General features: G+C 48.0%; 1 protein-coding gene across 9 annotated transcripts in view; it reads right to left on the minus strand.

The window, feature by feature from the left end:
* Positions 1-25,523, minus strand: part of dop (microtubule-associated serine/threonine (MAST) protein kinase dop) — a 1,162,440-nt gene that overhangs the window by 369,753 nt on the left and 767,164 nt on the right. For 8 of the 9 annotated variants that reach the window (XM_071676293.1, XM_071676295.1, XM_071676294.1 and 5 more), the window contains one exon: positions 10,553-10,632. In XM_071676293.1, coding sequence (XP_071532394.1) covers positions 10,553-10,632 — 80 coding nt within the window. Of the gene's footprint in view, positions 1-10,552; positions 10,633-12,692; positions 13,441-25,523 lie in introns of all 9 variants that reach the window. The other variant, XM_071676290.1, reaches the window with a different exon arrangement.

Raw genomic sequence — 25,523 nt, forward strand, 5'->3', positions numbered from 1 at the left:
CTGAAGCCAGGTGTCGGGGCGGCCTGGCGTGAGCCCCTTCCTCCGGGGAACCAGGACTAGAATAAATAAACCATGCTTCTCCCACTGATCCAATCAAGTGGTGAGACGTGCCGCTCTCTGAACCCGGCCGACAACCCTTCCCCACTCACCCTAGGCCCTGGCCCTCACCATGAGTCACCGACCTACCCCTGATCCTGAAGTGCCAGCCCTGGCCCTTTCTCCTCCCGCCCAACCCCTCACCAGATCTCTGCTCCCAACCCCAGATCTGGCCAGGAGGATACCAACCCCAGATCTGGCCAGAAGAATCTCAACCCCAGACCTGGCCAGGAGGACCCCAACCCCAGATCTGGCCACGAGGATCCCAAGCCCAGATCTGGCCAGGAGGACTCCAACCCCAGATCTAGCCAGGAGGACCCCAACCCTAGATCTGGCCAGGAGGATTCCAACCCCAGATCTGGCCAGAAGGATCTCAACCCCAGACCTGGCCAGGAGGATCCCAACCCCAGATCTGGCCAGGAGGGTCTCAACCCCAGATCTGGCCAGGAGGGTCTCAACCCCAGATCTGGCCAGAAGGATCTCAACCCCAGACCTGGCCAGGAGGACCCCAACCCCAGATCTGGCCACGAGGATCCCAAATCCATCCTTGACCCCTACCGACCCAGTCGGGACTCTTCCATGTCTCCGCTAACATCCCATCCCCGAGCCTGAAACCCCCATCTTCTTCCAACTTAACCCTGACCCTTTCCCCGTCACCCCCATTCCCCAACCTACCCTAGCCATTCTCCCCCTGCTTCACCCCACCTCACCCTGGCCATGAGCCTTCCCTCCTCTGCCCTTCTCAGCTCCAGCCCTAAGCCTTCCACTTCCAGTCCCATCTCGCCCTAGCCCTAAGCCCTCTTCTCCCTTCCCTACATCAGCCCATCCCTAAGCCTTTCTCATCCCGCCCCAACCCTAAGCCTTTCTTCCCTTGCCCTACACCGCCCTGGTCCTGAGCCTCCCCCCACCCCCCCGCCCTGCCCCACTCCAGGTTTCCCCTCCAAGCCAGGCAATAGCGTTCGCTCGTCTTGTGTCTGCAGCCGTGTACTGGTCCAGGTCACACCAGCCTCCGTGTCTGGCGCGAACCCCTCCTCCCCTCACCTCCTCTTCCCGACCCGACTCTCGTCCCTGTCATCACCTCGGACCTGTCCCCCGACACACACACACACACACACACACACGCACACACACACACCACACACACACACACAGACGATCAATACCCCCCGCTATGGAGTCATCATCACTACCAGTGGTACTGCCTTCTGTTGTAACCTTCTATAGCCTGACACCACTACATACCGTCCGTCAATATGGCCAACCAGAAACACACACACACACACACACACACACACACACACACACACACACACACAAAGAAAAAAGAAAAACATTCTGTACATTCTGCAGATAAAGTCTAATTCAACCCCTTTTAACACGACGGTATAACCCTTGGGAGTGGAGGTCGGAGGTCACGTTATAATACCCAAAGGGTCGTCAGGTCACGCTCGAGGATCACGCTGCGCTGAGAGGGGTCACAACATCGACATAAATGCTAAAGGCAAGAGGAAAGCAGAGAACGAACTTCATGCATACAAATGAACGCAAAACTTCTTCCGAATCTAATCGTTGCCAAAAATGTATTCCCGCCACAAGTAAACAGAAGAAAACATTTACATACGACACACTGACATCGACAGCTCTGTCCCCCCTGCAGTGGCCCGGCCCTGTTAACTTCATCTAAACACCCCTGGCTGCTGGCTGCTTCCAGCAGGTGCTGGCAGTATGCCACGGAGTCGCTCACACACGTCCAGGGGAGAGCAGAAGTTTACACAGACCCCAGGGGGGAGAGCGTCTGTGCCGTTGTAGAATGCCCGGGTCTCTGGCATCACCACAATTACTGCGGCACAGCAATACAGTTCACCGTCTATGTCATGCTGTGTTCATGAGTTTTCGAAGTCCTTATCTTAACCCAAGTGAGGACGAGCATTAAGCTCCAACGGCAGGAGACCTCCTCGAGTACGACCTTACGACCCTTGAGGGCTGACCTTACCACCGCTGAGTCAGACGGTACGACCCTTCAATACGACATTATGACCTTTGAGGACTGACGTCACCACCGCCGAGTCAGACGGTACGACCCTGCAATACGACTCTACGAGCCTTGAGGACTGACCTTATCACCGCTGAGTGAGACGGTACGACCCTTCAGTACGACCTTACGACCCTTGAGGACTGACCTTACCACTGGTGAGTGAGACAGTACGAACCTTCAGTACGACCTTACGACCCTTGAGGACTGACCTTACCACTGGTGAGTGAGACAGTACGAACCTTCAGTACGACCTTACGACCCTTGAGAACTGACCTTACCACTGGTGAGTGAGACGGTACGACCCTTCAATACGACCTTACGACCCTTCAGGACTGACCTTACCACTGACGAGTCAGACTGTACGACCCCTCAGTATGACGCGGAAGTCACGCCAACTGTATCCTAAATGTTGTACCGCCGCGTACTCAAGGATCGTTGCGTCGTACTCACGGGGGTCGCACCGTCGTGCTCAAAAGGTGAATTTGAACACCTCAAAAAAAAAAATCAATAAAAGACTTAAGGAACCAAAGACAGACTCACACATACCTCCGCGGCCAGGAAAATTCATATATATATATATATATATATATATATATATATATATATATATATATATATATATTGGAAAGGATCACAATTTTGCGCGTGATCAAGATATTCCTATGACATGTTTACTATTCCTATCACATGTTTACCAAATGGCGTCCTAGCTTCGTCTCTTCGATGTATATCAACTGACTGTTATATTTCTCTCTTGTGTCTCCCCTGATGATGTGATTATTACACGAAAGTGCACTTGGGAACTTTTCGTGTTTCATTTTCCCCGTGGACTCATAGGAATATATATATATATATATATATATATATATATATATATATATATATATATATATATATATATATATATATATATATATATATATGATGTGAACTATCTGCTACTATACCGCGAGAGTCGAACCCCGGACCATCTGTATGGCAGCCAGGTAGCCTAACCGGCAAGCCACGATGAGCTTAAAACAGCATTTCCTCCGTGGTCTGGGGGTTAGGCTGCCTGCTTGCTACACAGATGGTCCAGGGTTCGATTCTCGGGGTATAGTAGTAACCAATTCACATCACATGTCTTGCTTCACAGGGATTATATGAACAACTGGCATTATTTCGGGAATTTTCAAATGTTCTGGGAGGCAGTGCCCTTAAAGGCTTTCCCCATTTTCTATAATACTACCTAAACAAACGCAGATTACTACTCCTAGCTCAACCATCTTAGGTTAACCTGCAATGCCCTTAGCGTCTTCGTCGTCTGCCATGTCAGCGCTTTCAGCTTAAGATCTAGCGGCGGCGTCTGCTCCGCCACCAGCGTCGGCTAGGTTTAGCGACGTCTGCCACACTAAAGTTTCCAGCTAAGTCGAGCGTCAGTCTGTCCCCGAGACCCCGGGCAATTTATCACAGGGAGCAGGTGGCTAATGTGAGGCGATGCTTCCTACGGCCGAACCACAAACCCATTTTGAAGGTCCACCTCCCAAACTAGCGAAAGTTCTCCCCCTCACGCTGACTTCTCATTACTTCCATCACAACACCGCTACCCAGGTCTCCTCCATTTTCGTACACCATCCACCTCGCATGGGAAGCGCTGGTGCTTTAAAGTCTACAATAGTCTGATAATCCCCATTGCCTCCCTAGCTACGAAACTGGGAGCCTCCTTGACTTCGGGGGGATAAAATACCTGACTAGACTTGGACGCGTCAACTTCCCCAGGAACTAATTATGTCAGAGATTTGCTTCCCGTCGTCGGTCTGTGCATCGGATGACGAGAAATCAATTCCCCGGCCTTGACTACAGACATGCGCCCCCCACCCCCCGGTCCTGTAACACACACACACACGGCATCCGTGACCGGCACCAGCCGACGACGGCTTAACCTCACCCACAGCATAGGCAATATTCAGCCACCGTTTTCTCTCAAGCGAACAACACGTTGCAAGAGAGGTTGAAAGTGTTGCTTTCTTCTTCTTCTTCTTCTTCTGCCTCGTGAGGAATGAGGCTTATACGGAGAAGCAGACAGAGAGCGGAGGCTGGACAGACGAGGGGCTTCAAAGTCCGAATGGGAAGTGGTTTCCACGGGAGCGAGAACACACAAACGACACAGGAGGACGAAGGGACGGAGGCTATATGAGAGAGAGAGAGAGAGAGAGAGAGAGAGAGAGAGAGAGAGAGAGAGAGAGAGAGAGAGAGAGAGAGAGAGAGAGAGAGAGAGACATACACACACACACACACACACACACACACACACACACACGTCAGCAAGGAGGTTAAGAGCGGCGGGCTAACAAGACTGTATGACCTTCGCTCCGCTCCGATAAAGAGACGAGTATCAGGGAATGCTCTCTTCTGTCAGTACACACCACGAGCGCCCAACCCAGGAACTACGTAGCTGAGAACGAGTCCTAGCAGCCAGGTGGAACCCCCCTCGTTCCGGTGGAGGGCCCTCGCTACGGCACAACGAGACGAAAGCGGCTGAGAAACTTGTGAATCGACACGAAAAAAGACAAACATGGGAGTGATACGAGTTGATTATCGATTCTGGCGAGTGTGTACAGAAGGAATCTCTCCCCCTCCCTCCCTCCCTCCCCCCCCACCTCCCTCCGTCAACCAGGCTAGGCTACCCGACCCTCACGGAGACGACAACGCCACAGACGACACGTTCTGAAAGCCTATCCCCCAAGCTACTCATAGGGTAGAGTCTTGAGTATATAAGGCACACACTGCAGGCGTACGATTAATGAGGTATGTGCCAGACTGAGTCACAAAATAAACCCCGATCATCACGCCTGCCACTAGGAGGATGAGGACGGCTGGGAACTCTTGAGGCCACAACCTGTGCCGGAGTCCTGGACAAGAATGCTGATGCCGATGGCTAGGCGGCGCTGGTGGGTGTAACTTTACACGAGTTCCGCCTCGATCGCCTCACAACCAAGCAATATATAGACGAAAAAGACGCACCGAAGTATGCCGTAATATGGAGCTCAAGAGGAAAAGCTGCTTGTTCAGTAATCTGTAACTTTGTAACTTCCTTATTCTAACACCTAAGTCTACGAGGGTACTGAGTTGACGAAGACCATCAACACCGCCTCTGCAGAAAGTGAACGACCACCATCAGCAGCCATGTCCCCGAGCGGTCATATGAAAAGTCCTGGATGGGGCGGGTGACCTGACGAGGGACGAAACCACCTACAAGGACCTGCTCGAGGGTTGACAGCACCCACCACACCAACGGCACACGAGAAGCAGACCATAAGGATCCCGCGATCGTCGTCCAGTAGCAGACTCATGGCTGTACAAGCTAATGCCTGAGACAAACACAAGAGACTAAACCACAGAAGATATACAGAGTAATAAACATCAATGCTGCATCTGTAGTTCCAGTGCTACCAACACAAATTTCTTCCCCGGTTTACACTCTCGCCATAACCATTTCAGATTTCCTCTGCGACCTTCACCAAGAAGGGTCTGTGTCCTTCTATTTTCCTCTTTGGAGAATAATATCAAGGCATGAACCACTACATCACAGACGGTACGAATGTCTGGCCATCTGTCTTACACGTCTGTGCCAACATCTCGCAACGTTGTCTTAATAACCAATAAGCTACAGTGAGCATCGTCACATATTGCCCGTGGTACAATGGCTGGTGGCATTCAGTGGCGAGGCAAGGACTGGGTCCTCACCTCCAGCCTCCCTGGTGCTCGGGGGCCGCGCCAGATATTGCGGCAACACTTGCCCCTGACAGGTCATCACCAGCCGCAAATTGGAATATGGACCAGATGGAAAAGTCTGGCCTTTGATTTACACGCTCGAAATTACGATCAAAGGCCGGGGCCAACGCCTCAGTTAATCTCACCGGAGGAGCGGCGCCCTGGTGGTGTCGAGGCTGGCGGCGACCCTTGTCGGCGGAGCGGGAGGCCAAGGGGGTTGAGTTCACCACTAAGTTTAGACGATGTCATACAGGAAGTCCCAAGAGCACGGCCCGTCCACTACTCAAGTCAGCATTAACTTACTCATTTCCACCACGTCTGTGTCACTGCATCGTATTCCAAAGTTACTTACATTCCAAGAGGAGCAGAACGATTCATCATAAGTGTTAAGTACAAGGACACCCCACTTGGCTGCTGGTTGGAGAGTGAGGCGGTATGACGCAGGTGGCTTGCCATCTGCACATCGAGTTGAAGCAGGTGTTTTACTCACGAGCCTTCAGACACTATGTGGCCACTGTAACAAGTCCACCCACACCACCTTTGGTCACACAGGTGGATAAAGGTCACGTGAGAGTAGATGAATAAAACGCATTTGCGTCTTAATGGAGTCATCAGTTCGCTATGACACCTCAATGGTTCCGAATATAGCTGTAGACGATGAAGTCGTTTTCGGGTGGGCAAGTTAAAACTCCGAAACGCGACACGCGCTGGGGATGTGGTGGTGGTGGTGGTGGGAGGCTGGTGCCTGGCTCAGGGGGAGGCTGTCCCGCCTCTATTGCATCCCGCCCAGAGTCATGCTCTGAAGATGTGCTGGTAACACGAGAGAAGGCGTCTATCTCTATCTTGACGGGGGACACTTAGTTACATCTGTTACATCCTCATCTTTGGGGCTGGTGCTCCATGAGCGCAAAATTCTATACAGTAAATCCCACACACACACACACACGTGTGTGTGTGTGTGTGTGTGTGTGTGTGTGTGTGGTGTCAAAGACGTCCACTTTCCACTTTATCACAGGAAACTCATAATTACTATCATCAACGACCCTCGCTTAAAAAAAAAAGGCAAGTATTCTCTGCCTCAAAAAACTCCCAGTGTCTGTCTTTTCCTTATACGTCCACTGACATTCTTGCACGTTAAGTTCAAGGACGGACCTCGATAAGGATTTCTGTCCGTGACTGGAGCCTCTGACATGAAAACAATACCTGCCAACTCAGCGGGTGTGGCATGCATGTAGTCGTCACCAAAGAAAACGGTGCAAACTTTCCAAGATAAAAAAAACTCGCAAGATCAAGCTGGAACCATTCTACTAACTGGAACTCAAGACTGCCATACCTACTCACATCAATATTCAATGTTTTATATTTTTTTCTTTCAAACTATTCGCCATTTCCCGCGTTAGCAAGGTAGCGTTAAGAACAGAGGACTGGATCTTTGAGGGAATATCCTCACCTGGCCCCCTTCTCTGTTCCTTCTTTTGGAAAATTAAAAAAAAACGAAAGGGGACGATTTCCAGCCCCCCGCTCCCTCCCCTTTTAGTCGCCTTCTACGACACGCAGGGAATACGTGGGAAGTATTCTTAATCCCCTATCCCCAGGGATATATATATATATATATATATATATATATATATATATATATATATATATATATATATATATTGGAAAGGATCACAATTTTGCGCGTGATCAGGTATATTCCTGAGTCCACGGGATAAGTGGAACATGATAAGTTCCCAAGTGCACTTTCGTGTAATAATTACATCATCAGGGGAGACATAAGAGAGAAATATAACAGTCAGTTGATATACAACGAAGAGACGTAGTTTGGTTGAAGAAGGGGAATTGTTTACAAATTCTATAAACAATAAAGTTATCCAATTTGTATAGGCCTTCACTAATATTAAGATTATAATCATTTGTGTATTCAATAATAGAAGATTCAATGATATTTCTCGTGGTACTGGAGTTAGAGTTAATAACTGAGATGGCTTTACTCCAGTCAATACAATGATCATAGTTTTTAACGTGATTAAACAAGGCATTTGATTCTTGTCCTGTTCTTATACTATATTCATGTTACTTAAGTTTAACAGAAAGATCCTTATCAGTCTGCCCAATATAAAACTTATCACAATTTCTGCGTGGCACTTTACAGATGCATCCAGGAGAATTTCCTGCTGAGTTCCTGATTAAGATATTCTTTATAGTATCATTGTTGTTGAAGGCAACATTTACATTAAGAGATTTAAGCAAAATGGGAAGTAAAGTAAATTCATTATCAAAAGGGAGAACTAAAAGATTCTTGGTGTCAATGGGAGGTTTGGGCTTAACTCTATAAAATGATTTTTTGCTAACTTAAGGGATTTATCAATGAAAGATCTAGGGTACTATATATTACGTACTTGCAGTCCAGAGTATACTGATGATGAGTTTGAGAAGATATATTTTATTGGATCTAAGATGAAGTACCCTAGATCTTTCATTGATATACACAGATAATTATAGTCTTAATATTAGTGAAAGTCTATGCAAATTGGAAAACTTTATTGTTGATAAAATTTATAAACAATTCCCCTTCTTGTCCATACGTTCGTTGTCTGTCTTGGACAATCACATGTTTACCAAATGGCGTCCTAGCTACGTCTCTTCGTTGTATATCAACTGACCGTTATATTTCTTTTGTGTCTCTCCTGATGATGTGATTATTGCACGAAAGTGCACTTGGGAACTTATCGTGTTTCATTTTCCCCATGGACTCATAGGAATATATATATATATATATATATATATATATATATATATATATATATATATATATATATATATATATATATATGAGGTGGTAAGTGACACAACAGAGTATATTACAGGAGGTTCGACACAATTGTCTCCCTCAGCGGACTGATCAAGGAGGAATGCAGATCGCAGATGCTCCCAGCCGGTCAGCTGTGTCCCGGCCTCTACCTCCCGGCCGCTAATTGGTGAGTCGGCTCTACTGGCTTCGCACCTCTGCCACCGCCCGCGTACAGCCATCTCCACCGTTGCCTGTGCCAAGGAGACAGACACCACCAGCTCTCGAACTTGGTGAAAGCAGAGGTGGGCTGCACACGAGCGGAGGAGAGGGGCGCGTAGCCTCGAGAGCTGACCACCAATTAGCGGCTTGGAGATATAGGGAGGGACACAGCCGACCTGCTGGGCGCGTCTTTGATCTGTACTCCTTGATCAGTCCACTGAAGAAGACGTATCGAAACATCTGAAGTAAACTCTATCCTCCACCCTTTGTCCGTTACCACTTTGACTCCAAAATATGTCGACGTATATATATATATATATATATATATATATATATATATATATATATATATATATATATATATATATATACACACACACACACACACACACACACACACATATATATATATATATATATATATATATATATATATATATATATATATATATATATATATATATATATATATCAATGTAAGAACAAATTTCTACACAGATTATCAATGAGGTAAATAAGCAGCGGTTTACGTTACAACCTCCCTAGAATACCATATTCCAAACAAGCCGCAATACTAAAATACATTAAGCAAATAACGTACCTTGGGAGACACGATTATATCTTCTGTTTAAGTCACTGCTAACAAAGAAATTTCCTTTCTATATTCGTTCTATATGTAAAGTTCTTCCCACACTTTCTATACGGATGCCAACCATAGAGGGATTGACCGTTATAACACCTCCCACTTTCTTTCGACAACAAAGCTATGGAATCATCTTCCACCTCTCGTCTCTCCCTATAACCTGTCTACAATCACAAGTCAGGTCTTCAGACTCGGGTAAAGTCCAGGATAATTACTACATTTCCCTTCTATTTTTTTTCCTACTGCACGAAATGGTCTTTAATTGGTATATGCTTCCGCCCATGCAATGTTAGTCACTATAAAATAATAATGTTAAATAAGGGGTAGAACCATCATACGATGCACAGAAATACTATAGTTCACGTACGAGCCATTCCGTTTTCTTTGACCTAATGGTCGCCCTAAGAAAACGTTTCTCAGCCAAGTTACGATCATTCAATGGTAGACTTAATTTCAAATGACATTCATATAAAAGAACACTCACCGCTTATCTTTACCTTAAGAAAAGGAACGATGTAAATTTACCACTACTACCTCATAAGCAATCGAATGGGTAACAGAACTAGCAGTGTGTGAAGAGCTGTCTTCTGCTATGCGCACCTTTAAAATGACATAATTGCTAAGTATGTCATACCTAATCATGAATTCCATTTGAGGTTTAAATCATAAATGCTTAACTGTCAAAAGCATTTCAGAATTTTAACATGTTGTCCTGACCATGGCATCTGAATATCTTGACGATATGTTTTCATATTTCAGTTTCAACAGAACGAGCTTCGCGAATGAAAGGGTAAATCAATTTTCTTTCCGCTAATAACTGTCACAGTCGGAACAAAAGATCAGTTTGTATAGTCTTAAATGTATTATTTAACACTAATCTATCAAATTCTATATGAAAGAATTATACACAGACGTTCACTATTATGTTAGTCACTCATTCTCTTACGCACCCATTTTCTTTGATCTCGGACATCAAAAGAGAACGGAGAATCTGGATTCAGGGGATACTCACCATGGAGTTGGAGAGCGATGGTGCGGACTGCCCAAGTAGGGAGTTCCGCATCCGTAGTAGATTTGAGCCCTCATTGCCTCCTGAAAGGATAAAAAAAAGAAGCATGATATATATATCTTCTTGTAATTAACAATAGGAAAATCAACATAAAAGTCAATACAACATTTATGTCGTAATTACCCCAACTAAGACTTTTCTTAATTCTTCACCATGGAATTACTAGCACAAATCACCACAAAAATATTCAAATTTGACGAACCGGCCGGACACATACTCATACACAGTTTCTTGATGTAACAGGTCACAATAATTACATAATCATAATATAATAAAAAGAGTGTAAGGGAGCCAAGAATGTCTTTGTCACTTTTAATTACAATCCATAATCATCCATCACATCAATTACAAGCCATGTTGCATATAAATCAGTTTCCTGTCCTACACATAAACCGTACGGATAAAAGTGATTCACTATATCAAATACACCACGAGAATATGACAAGAGGGGCTGAAAATAGAATGGTAAACCTTTGCCTACGGAGAATGATGATGACAGCATCTACATACATAATACTATGGGGAATTGGACTGGATCAAAAAGATAGGATATGAAAGAAGGACTGATGACCTAGGGAAGCAATAATAGAAAAAAGAAATGAGACGAGAGATTACGAATAGTGAAGCTGGTAAAGTGTTCAAAGAGAACTTGTGAGACAATACAGTGGGTCATCTTTGCATATATAAAAGTACCCTAAACACAGGTTCCATACTCACCTTGAGGGGCTCCCACACAAGTGAGCACCGCCCCTGACCTCACCCTCGGTTTAGCATCATCAGCTAAGAAGTGAGGAAGCTGGTCAAGCGCAGGAAAACAGGTCCTGGCGGGTCTTCCGAGGAAGGGGACGATGAAGAACATACTGGAGGTGATGGAGTCCAGCGGGTTCAGATACGAGGTTGCTATCAATAGCACTGCTACTGCAGGCACTCCCCTCCTACTGCTGCTACTGTTGCTCCTACTGATGGTGCTGATACCGCTAATGGTACTGCTAATGCTGATACTCACACTACTACCGTTGCTGCTATTGATAATGTTACCTGCTGCTACTATTGCCGTCCATCTGACCTCCCCAAACTCAGCCCACACACCTGCTTATGATCATTTTCTTGAGGCGCGCCTCACTCTACCCAAAAGCACTACAGGTCACTCATGAGATACCCTGACATCCTTGACAAGAGTCTGGCTCATGGCCATTCTACTCATTCCTTTGGTAATAAACAATTAAGAATCATCAAAGCTTAATCATCTATCGTGCCAATTATCGATTCCATACTTATGGAATATCGAATCAAACCACTTCATTAAACATGCAACACGGGCTTGAAGTACACGTACTACTTTCAAAACCTATTTCATATATTCGATTGTAACATTTTATTGCCACTCACTTTACCAACACAGGTATAGCCCGCACAATGTGACCTTTAAGAGAAGAGCAATTAACGCAAATTACAGTTATATGACTAATTTGTTTCCAATTAACTACAGCAGCCGAGCAGCATTAAGATCTGACGCAAATTGACAATGGACGCAGAAGAAATATGTTTGTAGCAATTGGTTATGAAGTGACTTACCATGAACGCCATGATTTGATAGTCAGATCACCTCTAAGCTCGGGGAAAATGGCTTGTAACTCCCTCCGGCTCATGGGAACTAATGCGTTCTATAGTTCATGAATTTCAATGGTAAATCTAAACATACATCATACTGTATTATACTAATGGCAGTCATAGGATCTATTAACATTAAAGTCTATTGTATATCTACCTGCCCTGGGTTGGAATATTGTTAATATCAACAGATTGAAACGCGTTATTTATCAAAAGCCTACTGAACGTGATCATAGAGAGATACCTGAAACTTAAGAGGCACAGTTTGCAATACAACTCACCTTTCTAATGGCACGAAATATACTTACCTTCTTGAGCACGATGGTACGACCCTTGAGCATAACGATACGACCCTTGAGTATTACAACCTGGAATCTGAGCTGACAGGTCATCGTACCCAAGGGTCGTAAGCGTGGCGCTCCAGGACCATTACAGGACTTGGGGTGAGTTAAGGTACTGAGGCCCTCCCTACCTGACATGTCGAATCGGGCGGTGTCCGAGAATCGCCGACGGTGCAGGCGACTGAGGCGGCGGTGGAGCCACGACTCCTCCTGCCCACTGAGGGTCTCGTCCAGACTACAGCGGCGGGAGCTGTAGTAGCAGGAGGGGCTGGTGCTGTAAGAGTAGTAGTGGGACATGGTGGGCGGCGGGGCCAGGCAGGACGGCGCCGACAGCCGTTTCTCCACAGCTGGGGACCGAGCCAGCAGCTGTGGTAGGGAGTACCTGGTGCTCCCGGGGACATGCGAGGTGTGCCCCTGCGGTGCCAGCCAGAGCCTCGGGGACTGGCTAATGGCAGTCAGGGCCATGCCAGGGTTGACACGGACCTCCGGGGCGGAGTGCCGCTTGTCCTGGTTAGCGGCGCGGACCGACCCCCACTGGGCAGCCACCTCCTCCCCGCCGGAGGAGCAGCACTCATCCTCTGATCCCTCACACCTGATGCGGATGATGGGAGGTCGCTCAGCCATGGCCTCGCGTGGCACTGTAAGCGGCAGTCACTGCCCAGGGTGCAGGGCAAGGCCAGGGCCTGTGTGGGCCAGCAAGGGGCAGGCAGTGGGCCGCATCCTGGCCACACAGCACAAAGGCCGGGCCGCACGCTGCCCTCACTACACACCCACACACTAACTTGGTAAGTCTCCTGTCTCAGTAACTTATAATACACAATAACTTCTCCACTCGTCCTTTTCGTTTTAACTTTTCAATATGTTTGTGATAACCTGAAACTGAAAACTTCTGATTGAGGATACAAGTCTGGAAACACAAACTTCTATTACCAATATAATACAATATCAGCTCGCGAACATATTTCCCTCCCTTGTTAATATTTCCCTTGAAGTTTACGAGATACGTGGTACACACACACAAACGGGAGAAGCTGGAAGAATTAATACAACTGCCCAGCTCCATCCAGCAACACTTGCAACACCTACACCAGCCATGAACACCCACCCTTCTCCAGACCTCAACACAATCCTATACAAGAGAAAATCCGTCTGAGGACGATACACTCCACGAAGCTACCCTTTTCAACATCCTGAAGATGACCCGTTCATAACCCAAGAAATTCGTCCCTTCAATTTCCTCCCAAATCACCTTTCTCAATACATGCCTACAATACATCACCTAGAGGACTGCAGACATCCAGCCTAAGGCACCGCCGATTGCCTTGTCCTATGCTTTTTGAATATCACATCTGCTTTATCCCGTCTAGTGTTTACTGGACACACACACACACACACACACACACACACACACACACACACACGCACGCGCGCATATTATATATATACTGCTTACAACACTCACTACATCATTTGACAACATCATTTTCTGGTGTTTTGCTCTATAACACCTGAAACGCTATAGTCTCCATCACTTCCTACAACACCCACTAACAACAACACTCATTTCAGTCTATCCAACGCACTGGAGAACAACCCATCTTACAACCACCTCCACCACTTCAGACCATCACAGTGCCTGGCACTCCACTGGAGAGTAACTTCCCCCCTCGGCACTCCATTACCAAATGATGGCACTCATCCCCACTGACTCTGGCCAAATCAATCACATTGCAAACTAAACGCATCGTTTCTCCTTTTTAAATTCCACATGCTCACCGATACCAAGGGCGTGGTGGTGACGTGGGTCGCGAGGCAGAGAGGAGCGACGCGTTTAGATCGAAACCATCATAAGGAATACGTAAGGTATGGTAAAGTCCTAGACCCAGCTGTGGAGGCAAAAGGCCTCCGAAACCACGAAAGCATCGTAAGGTAAACGTAAAGTAAGGTCCCAGACCCATCTGTTGAGGTAGAAGACCTCCAAAATCATCGTAAGGTATACGTAAGGTAAGGTCCTAGACCCAGCTGTCGGGGTAGAAGACCTCCAGAATCATCATAAGGTAAACGTAAGGTAAGGTCCGAGACCCAGCTGTCGGGGTAGAAGACCCCTAAAATCATCATAAGGTATAAGTAAGGTACGGTAAGGTCCCAGACCCAGCTGTCCGGGTAGAGACCTCCAAAATAATCGTACGGTATACGTAAGGAACGGTAAGGTCCCAGACCCAGCTGTCGGGGTAGAAGACCTCCAAAATCATCGCAAAGAAAACGTGAAGCGGGAGCAAAGCATATCAACTGACTTTCCTCAATATTTTCCGTCGCTGTACACATCAAACCCTACTCACACTCCCTCCTGGCAGCATTCCTCCCGGAAATATGATCTACTTTGACCAGCAATTCCCTCAGACGTACACTATTGCCAGGTTCCAGCCACCAGCCTCCCTAATCAGACACGCGACGCGGGTTACGCTTTCTGTCACCGCCCTCCACACGGCTGTCACATCACCACGAACCAGTCACACCGTCGGAGCACCTCATTGGTCGTTACCGGCCACAGTGGATCAATAACATGAGACCTTCCACCGTTGCGGCACCTTATTGGTGGCTACCAGCCACAACGAACCAATCACAGAGAACCTTAAACTCTTGGAATACCCAATGACTGGTTACTAAACACTACAAACCAATCACAGGAGGTTTCCTCCGTCTGAAAAAAAAACTTAAAAGAACAAGAACAGAGACGTTCTCGCTTTTGCCTGAAGTGTTCCTCATTCTAGATATACTCTTGAAAAGGATAGAAAAAAACGACCTCTTCTTCAGCGAATATAAGACAAGGAGATACCTGACTCCAGACATGGGATGAAGAGACGTTCGAACGTAATCCGACAGTTTACACATACTGTACCGAACCCACCAACCATCACACATTAGTCGTATATGATGTGTCCGTAGACAGGGACAGTAGCCCACGTCTGTCTGTAGACAGTCCCAGGATCCCACATTGTACGTAGATGAGGAAATGAAAGACAGAGATCCATCTGGAACACTATGGGACGCACCAGACGAGCTAGGTAGCTGCTGCTGGGGGAGGATGGCTTACATGGATCTGTGGGCCACGGCTTCCAACAGCTTAGTGGGCTAACGACCTAACCCAGCAGCCTGGATCCAACCCGGGCCGTGGGAGGAGAGACGAGACGAGACCCACCCCACCTCCAATCCAAGGACCACATCAGGTAATATGGCCCTCCCGACATCGAGGCCTGAGTGCAACCTACAAATAAACACAACTCTTTTGAAATACACCCTAATTAGCCAAGGTAGCCGACATCACTAGTTCTACCGATCGGCACAATACCAATTTTCCCCCATTTCTATTCCTATTTTCCCAATTTCTATTCCTATTTTTCCCCATTTCTATTCCTATTTCTGAGATGCTGCTCTGAAACTTCCCTCCCCCCTTCCCTGTTTCAAAGCTATTACAATAAAAAAGTTGCCCTATTTCGAAGACATTAGCAAAATTTTAACCCTGTTTCGAGGATATTACCATTAGAAAATTAACCCTATTTCAGGGATATTGCCAGAGAAAATTAACCCATGTTTCAAGGGTATTACCAGAGAAAATTAACCCTACTTCAAGAATATTACCAAAGAAAATTAACTCTAACGATACTACCAGAGAAAATAAAGCCTGTTTCAAGAATATTACCAAAGAAAATTAACTCTACTCTAACGATATCACCAGAGAAAATAAAGCCTGTTTCAAGGATATTACCAGAGAAAATTAATAACGCAAGGATATTACCAGAGAAAATTAACCCTATTTCAGGGGTATTACAGTAACAAAAACAATCTCTCTCTCTCTCTCTCTCTCTCTCTCTCTCTCTCTCTCTCTCTCTCTCTCTCTCTCTCTCTCTCTCTCTCTCTCTCTCTTCACTTTCCACGACCCACAGTGGGTTTGTGTCAGGACAGGAGCCCTCCCCGCTGAGGCGTCAGGTGGTGGCGCTGTGCCCGGTGTGGCTCGGGGGACTCTCCCTCAAGAGCGGCAAACACTCGTGCGTCTGTGATGCTCAAGTGTTTACAACGCAAGATACTGGAGAAGGACTCACATCCCTCCCACCCCTCCTCCACCACCACCACCACCTGACAGCCACGTTGCCTTGGTGGTGGTCGAAGAAGGGTGGGGTGTTTGATGGTCCGTAAGGCCACCAGCTGTCGCTGTGCAGCCAGCATGTGCATCTCCTACCGTGCCATAGACATTACGCGCTGTCTTCTATCATCCCCACCTCCTTGGTATACTGCACAGGTGCGCTGCCCCGGCTGTAAGCACACGCGCTGCCTTAACCTGGTATACACCTGTTGCCGCGCAATCCGACATATGATGCTGTCGACACCCGATACACAGACCCTGTGACCTGGAGCGCTCACCAGGGACGTCATGTGCCAGCATAAGAGACCACTGGCCTAACAAACACCTGTGACATGGTCCCTCAGCAGCTGAGACCTGGGGACCACTGACCTAACAAACACCTGTAACATGGTCCCTTAGCAGCTGAGACCTGGGGACCACTGACCTACCAAACACCTGTGACATGGTCCCTCAGCAGCTGAGACCTGGGGACCACTGACCTACCAAACACCTGTGACATGGCCCTCAGCAGCTGAGACCTGGGGACCACTGACCTAACAAACACCTGTAACATGGCCACCTCCATCAGCTGAGGCCGGGGGCACCAAATCCGCCCGACGTCAAAACATAATAACCGGAGGAAATGAACTTTCCAATTTGAGTCTGAGGGGCCGAGAATGACGGTGGGTGGGTGGGTGGGTGGGTAGAAGGCAGGCACCTCTCCTCCACTGTGGGGAAGGCTCCTCCCACGGCATGCGACACCGTACCCCTTACTGTGGGAGTGCTGCTGTGGCCTGCCACACGGGTGGTTCTCACCAGAGGAGTCAGTGTGTGTGTGGCATGCCACACAACCCACGGCAAGCGACGCTGGTACAGCTCCTCCCATGCAACACCCACAAGTGTGGACGGGGCGGCGTGCTCTCCCACACACACACACACACACACACACACACACACACACACATACACATGCACCATGGAAGTCATTTTAATAGTGCTACCATGTCAACATGTGCCGAATGACTTCGGACATTAGATCCAAAATCAAAATATATTTCCAATAAGTTCCGATGTTAAAATACACGTCCAATACGTTTCGATGTTAAAATACATGTCCAGTGGGTTCCGGTGTTGAAAATACATGCCTAGTGGGTTCCGATGCTAAAATACATGTCAAGTGGATTCTGGTTAAAACGCATATCCAAAGGCATGCTGACCACTTATGCACGAAGGCACGACCCTTGAGCATGACGGTACGACCCTTTACCACAACGATGCATCCCAGTAGTACGGCCCTTCGGTGTCATATGACAATCGCCACCGTTGACCTGACCCTTCAGGAACTGGTCAAAGACTAGAGCCAACCATCATAACCCGAGGCACTGTAGCGTCGTGTTCAAGGATCGTGCCGTTCAGCTCAAGGGGTCGTACCTATCGCGTTCCGCTTCCAACCGCTACACATCATACGACTCATTCCAGCGCTAAATTTGACTTAAAGTCAGTGTGTAATATCCTGCTGCAAATGGCGAAGACTGTGTGTGTGTGTGTGTGTGTGTGTGTGTGTGTGTGAGGGAGCCAGGGATTCAAAAGAGGGCCCAAAGGGAGTGAAGATAAAGGCTGTATATACTAAGGGAAGCAAAGGGTAAGGGGCTGTAGACGCCATGGGGTGTCTATAAGCAGGGTAAGAGGACTAAGGGTGAGGTCAGGTGTCAGAGAGTTTACAGATGAAGATAAGGGCAAAAGGAAAGTAAAGGTCAGAGGTCACGAGGAGAGGCGAAAGGTAAGGTGTTAGAGGTCACAAACAGAGAGGTCAAATGTAGAGGTCAGAGGTTAAGGCGAGATTCCGTTCTCCATTAGCATAAGAGGATTATAGGTTAAATACAGGACAATGGGTTGAACGGCTAAGGCTCACAATGGTATAAGCCAGGCCTGCCTCACACACTCACACAGGGGCTCATCTCACACTCACACCGAGGGCCTGCCCCTCACACTTACATAGAGGCCTCCTCTCTCTCATTCCATAGAGCCTCATTTCACACTCTTACGGACGTCTGCCCCTCACACTCATACGGAAGCCCGCCTCACACACTCACATACGGGCCCATTTCACACTCACATCGAGGGCCTGCCTCTCACACTTACACGGGGGCTCCCCAATCACATGGAGTCTCGTTTCACACTCACACGGGTAGGTCCGCCTCTCACACTCATACGGACACCCAGTGTGTTACATTCATCCCCACACAGGGGTCCCGTGTCTCACTCTCGCTCTGGGGTCTATCTCTCATACGGGCACACATCCAATACTCACACTAGTCCCGTCTCACACTCACAAGAGGACCCGTCTCTCACACTCACAAGGGAACGCTATATCACACTTACCAAAAAAAAAAAAAAAAAGTGTGAACTGAAAACCATTCTCTATATAAAAGACAATCATAGAAAACGTATATTTCCCCCGAAGAGTGGCACGGGAAGGCGAAAAAGAACCTTGATAGAAGGGAATGAGCCGGAGGAGAGGAGAGCTGGTCACTGCTCCGGGTCAGAGGAGGATTAGGACTCTTCCTATAGTGCCATGTCAGATACCAATCAGAATATATTATCCCGAAGCGCAATGCCTCGTCACGGCAACTTCACACGCCCGCACACCATTTTCTTCAGATCCGGTACGTTTTCTTCGTCTCATACCCTAGCGTGCAAGGGTAGACGAAAATAATCTTATCATTCACGAAATTGCGGGCAGAGATGGTGGCAAATATAAATGAATAAGTGTACGACAGAGCGTGGCAGGACGTCATAAACCGGAAATAAATTTCCAGTTATCTGTGAAAAATTTCCGATATTAGGCATTTACCTTCACGTGATACCAGTGGGGTTGGTGGGTGCCTAGTGGGTGAACTGTGGGAGGTGGTGGGTGGTGAGGTGGGTGTCTGTTGGGGTGGACTGCGGAAGGTGGTGGGGGTGTGAGGTAGGTGTCTAGTGGGGTGGGTTGTGGGAAGTGGTCGGGGTCTGAGGCGGGTGTCTGGTGAGGTGAGCTGTGGAAGGTGGTGGGGGTGAGGTGGGTGTCTGTTTGGGTGGATTGTGTAAGGTGGTGGGGGTGTGAGGTGGGTGTCTGGTGAGGTGAGCTGTGGAAGGTGGTGGGGTGTGAGGTGGGTGTCTAGTGGGAAGTGGTGGGGGTAAGATGGGTGTCAGTTGGGGTGAGGTGTTGGAGGTGGTGGGGGTGAGATGGGGGTATGCTGGGGTGAGCTGTGGGAGACACAGTAGGAAGAAGGGAGGGAGGGCAAGGTGGGACACAAGGAGGGTCCTGAACACATCTCTTGCCGATACATACTGGCGCTCACACCACGAGCTCTCCACGGGTACCGACACCCCCAAAGAACTCCCCAGTGACACTGCCACTCCTGTCACTCCCCCCTTGGCACTCGCCAATGACACTGCCACTCCTGTCATTCTCCCCTGGCACTCTCCAATGACACTGCAACTCCTGTCACTCCCCCCTGGCATTCCCCAGTGACACTGCCACTCCTGTCACTCTCCTGTTTCAGTGACAACTTCAGCACTCCCTCACGGCACTGGTCTCTGGCTCCCCCGCGGCACTGGCTACCCCCGGTCACTGCCCATGAACAGCGGCAGTTCGCGTACTCATCCAACCAGCGTACATCTCAGCACTTCCTTATCCAACCTCTGTAACTCGCTGCACTCCCCCATCCAGTCAGCGTAACTCGCACCGTTTCCCCATCCAACCAACGTAACTCGTACCACCATCCCACCCGATCAGCGTTAACTCGTCGCACTTCCCCATCCAATCAGCGTAACTCGTCCTCGCACCACCCAGCATCCTGCACATTGTGGGCAGGGGAAGGGGGGGGGGGGGGTAGAGACATCACAACACTCTAATCTTACTCAGTTTCCATCCACATCTGAAATTGATGTAGCGAGCATCGTCTCTCTACCAGATACCTGTATACCTGGCCGGAATAATGACTGAATTCAACCTGCAGGTGGGTGTAAGGCTGCAATATTCCAAGCCTCCTGCTCAAGGTTACATCGCGAGTGAAGAGCCACCTTTTAAAGAGGAGGCTGGGTCACGGGGAGTGCCAGTCTCGTCAAAAGAACTTCTCATTCGAAAGGAGTCTACATTTCCCTGTTACTGGAAGAAGCGCAGCCTTTTTAAAAAAAAAATATCCTAAACTCTGAACCAGGGTTCCTTTATAGTAATTCTTCCTGTGGTAATTATCAGCAAATACAAATATATTCATATATATATATATATATATATGTATATATATATATATATATATATATATATATATATATATATATATATATATATATATATATATATATATATATATATATATATACCATTAGATGGATGCTCAAACACCAGTTGTCCAGAATGGATGATTTTGGATAACGGGTGTTTGAGCACACCCACCTAATGGTACAACAATACTGAGAAACTTAAGAGAACATAAGAAAGAAGATAAATAACTCTATATATATGTTGTATTCAATTCTATATATATATATATATATATATATATATATATATATATATATATATATATATATATATATATATATATGGGAATAACTGGAAGACTGAGTGTAATATGCACTGGTCCGGGATAATGAACGCTGGGAGTTCACGGTGCACTAGCTACGACCCAGCTACTGACCTAACCTAGAGTGAATGACGTCACTAGCTACACACACACACAGACCAGAGCGTTGCAGCCTGGCTGGCAGCCATCCACCCCCAGAGAGGTGAGGGAGTGTGGGAGGGAGGTGGCCACCTCAGGTTGACGTGCGCTTCATGACAGAGGAGCGGCAAGGGGTTGCTACAGTGATCCTACATCGGATGAGAGCCACATATCTTCAATGCACGCGAACACACACTGGCCATGACTCAACATGGGCAAGCCCAGGGTCGGGTCCGCGCGGGTTCGAATCCTGAGCGTGGAAGTCGGCCTACACTCAACCCAGATGTTCATCCTCTCCTCGGGGGCTGGTCGATAAATGGGTACCTGGCTTAGGCTGGTGTGTGTCTGGCTTAGGCTGGTGTGTGTGTGTGTGTGTGTGTGTATGTGTGTGTGTGTGTGTGTGTGTATGCGTGTGTGTGTGTGTGTGTGTGTGTGTGTGTGTGTGTGTGTGTGTGTGTGTGTGTGTGCACAAATACATAAGAGTAAAGATATTATACATATATACAAGATTAAGTGTAAAACTCAATCCCCGTAACACACACACATACTAACCACGAAATACATTGAGCTTGGGTGGGAAATGAGCTCAAAACCCGTCTCCTCCACCCACTACATGACCCATCATCTCCACCACAGCCTCGAACCATCATCTCCACCACAGCCTCGACCCATCATCACCACCACACCCTCGACCCATCACCACCACCACAGCCTCGACCCATCATCACCACCACAGCCTCGACCCATTATCTCCACCACAGCCTCGACTCATCATCTCCACCACAGCCTCGACCCATCACCACCACAGCCTCGACCCATCACCACCACCACAGCCTCGACCCATCATCTCCACCACAGCCTCGACCCATCATCACCATCACAGCCTCGATCCATCATCACCACCACAGCCCCAAGCCATCTCGTCCCCTCTTCAGCATCGTGAGGGCCACACATCTCACCCACAACAGTGAGCCACGACAGTGGATTTCCTATGTCTAATTACCATGAAAGTGTGCTAAAAAAAAAAAAGGAAATAATCACCCTCTATTGTACCCAGCTTTATTTGCTTAATTACCTGCTCTCTGTCTCGACCATAAGTTTTAGTTTCTGACCACAATACTGAGTTCAAAATGAATCACACACCCTGTGTTCAAAATGCATCACACACCCACGAACCCGGGCCACACATGCGACTCGTGTGAATTAAGATTATATCTTTCTATATCTTTTTTCAACTGAATTTTACTCGATGGATCTCTTTTCTTTTCATTCGAAACATAGAAATAATCAGAAGAAACTCGCATATGCGAGACGAGAAACAAAGCACAAGATATGCAGCTATCTGTACGTTCATGGTTGGAAGGAGAGGCGAGCACAGGTCCCCAACCACAACACCCCGAAGTGTGATGCCTTAAGGAACCGTGGCGAGGGAACTGTGATGAGGGAACTGTGCCAGAGGAACGGTGTTGAGGGAACTGTGCCAAAGGAACCGTATCAAATGGACCTGCGCGGCGGGGAACCCCCCGACCTAGACCTGCTCCACCGTACCAAGCGACGGTAATAACAAGAGGGAACAACAAATGGCAAGACTTGACGTGACTCGAAATGATGGCGATCAGTGCGGTCCGGGGGACGCTGGAGGACATGGGAAAGGCACGATGGTCCATAACCAATTTATCTGCAGAAGGAGAGCAATATCAACCTGACTGATGTGTACAGACGAAGACAGGATGGTGAGGGGTGGAAGGATGAGGATGCAGGAAGGATGGTGAGTACTAAGGCTCAGGGATGCTGGCTTGATGCCTGGTCCAAGCCAGACCAGTGGGCTGAGACGGTGGGTGACCGGGTGTCTGGCCCTAGCCAGACCCACTAGTGGGCTTAGACGGTGGGCTAATGGGTGCTTGGCCCAGCTAGACCAATGGGGATGGGCCGGTGAATGGGCGTGTGCCTGGCCCTAGTTAGACCAGTAGGCGGCGACGGTGTGGAGGTCTCTAACATCCTGAACCACGATCATCCCACACCCTCCCGCCGGCGGGTACTCATATATAGCTACGCCCTTTCCCACACGCCTCGAAACACTCCGTCTAATCCTCTTCCACCTTTTCCATTCCCCTGTGACACGCCTCGCAAAGCCTACCTCCTAATATCCGCGTAGGTGGTTAAAATGTGGCGAGTGAATATTTGATGTTGGCGTAGCGTCAAAGCGGGTTAACGCAGGGGCATCACGAGGAGGTGGTGCTGCTCTGCGTCTGTCTGACCTTTGCCTGTCCCCACCGTCCCCAGCCCCTTACTGGCTGCAGGGAGGCGCGTGAGCACCTCACTTCCTTCCTCCACCTCCCCCAGCAGCAGCTCTTGACCCAGACGCTAATTACCTACATCAAACACTGCAAATAGGAATATTGCTTCTCCCGGAGACGTACAGGTGAAGAGATATGTCTGCGTGAGCCCGCATAAGGGAGGGGACGAGAGGCAAGCACACCCTAGCTAGCCCTGACCCTCGCCCTAGACACACACACACCATAGCTGCACCAGAGCAACACACACTTACACTTAGTGGCCATCCTGCCGGCCTAACCACCCTACCCACCTGCCTACCAGTCAGTAGCTATCATACCTTGCTTACTTACCAGTCAGGGACAACCCTACCTACCTGTCTACCAGTCAGTGATCACCTTACCCACCTACCTACCAGTTAGTGACCAACCTACTTACCTATCTACCTACCTACCTACCTACCGGCCAGTGTTCGCCAGGGTCCCCGCCTCATACCTGTTCCACACTCATGGTCCTGCCCCGCAACATTCTATCTGCATTTCCCTCCCGCCACTGGTTTTTGCAGCTCTCTGACTCACTGCTCATACCTGCCCACTACCCTACACAGTTCCAACATCTCTACCACACTCCCGTCTCCCTTCTACTGCTTCAACCACCCGACCAATCACCGTGCGAACTACGGCACGTCTACCACTATGCAAATCACTGTGCCGACCATGTCAACAATTACCAGTACGAGTTTTCTGACCCTAAATAACTACTTAATGCCCTACATAACCTTCCTACTGCCAGAAATATCGGCTTATGCCGCTATCTCTTTACTGCAAACATGCAACTGTTTACTGCCCTATACACCAGCTCACTGCTTGACATACCTGCCAACTGCCCTGTTTACTTGCCTACTGCCCAACATACCTGCCCACTGCTCAAAATTCCTACTTACCTGCTTTCTGCCTAACATACCCGCTTAATTCTCAACATACCTGCTGTCGAATCCTACATACCTACTTATTAACCAACATACCTACCTACAGACCAAAAAATCTGCTTACTGCCCAACATACCTGCTTCCTGCCCTACATAACGGCTCAGTTCCCAACAAACCTGCTTACTGCCCTACATACCTGCTTCCTGCTCTAGATATCTGCTTAAGGGATCACCAGTAAATAGGCTCCTGCTCCTAGCACTCGAACCCCCACAATATACATATAGTAACTGACCCTTACTGTTCACATCATCATTGGACTTATCCCTCGCTGCTATAAACTCTCCCGCACACTTTCTAACCCCAAGAACTGTCTCGTACACTCTCACACACACGTAAACAGATGATTCCATTCATACACCAAGTAGCAACATGAATACAAATATGGGGTTTACCGGAGTCACCTTTGGTGAGGATGTATCATTGGCAATTGACGAAAGGAAGTACCATCACCTCAATAACTGCTCGCTGCAAAGGAATCCATAATTTCCCTTCTACTGAAAGTGACGCCGCAGCCTTGGAACGGAAGGTGGTCCTTTGAAAAAGGAGTCCTGGTGCAACTCATGGACCTATCTATGTATAATTGCCCTGGAGCAACGCACATATATACGCCGACAAACGCACGTACACACACACACGCACATGCACACACACACAGGTCAAAAAGACATACGCGGACGGACACGCACGCAAACACAAAGACCTAATCACAATTGCATGCACGCGTGAGCACACATTCAAAACATACATATACAAGTACACACTCACATGGAGGAAGTCAAAAACATCAGCGAGGGTGTTTATGTAAGCTGCAAATCAGCTGAATGCTCTAAAAAAAAATGAATTCATTATACACCCAGTCTCGCTAAGCAGCTGC

This window comes from Panulirus ornatus, chromosome 22 (assembly GCF_036320965.1).
Source record: "Panulirus ornatus isolate Po-2019 chromosome 22, ASM3632096v1, whole genome shotgun sequence".
Classification (NCBI taxonomy): domain Eukaryota; kingdom Metazoa; phylum Arthropoda; class Malacostraca; order Decapoda; family Palinuridae; genus Panulirus; species Panulirus ornatus.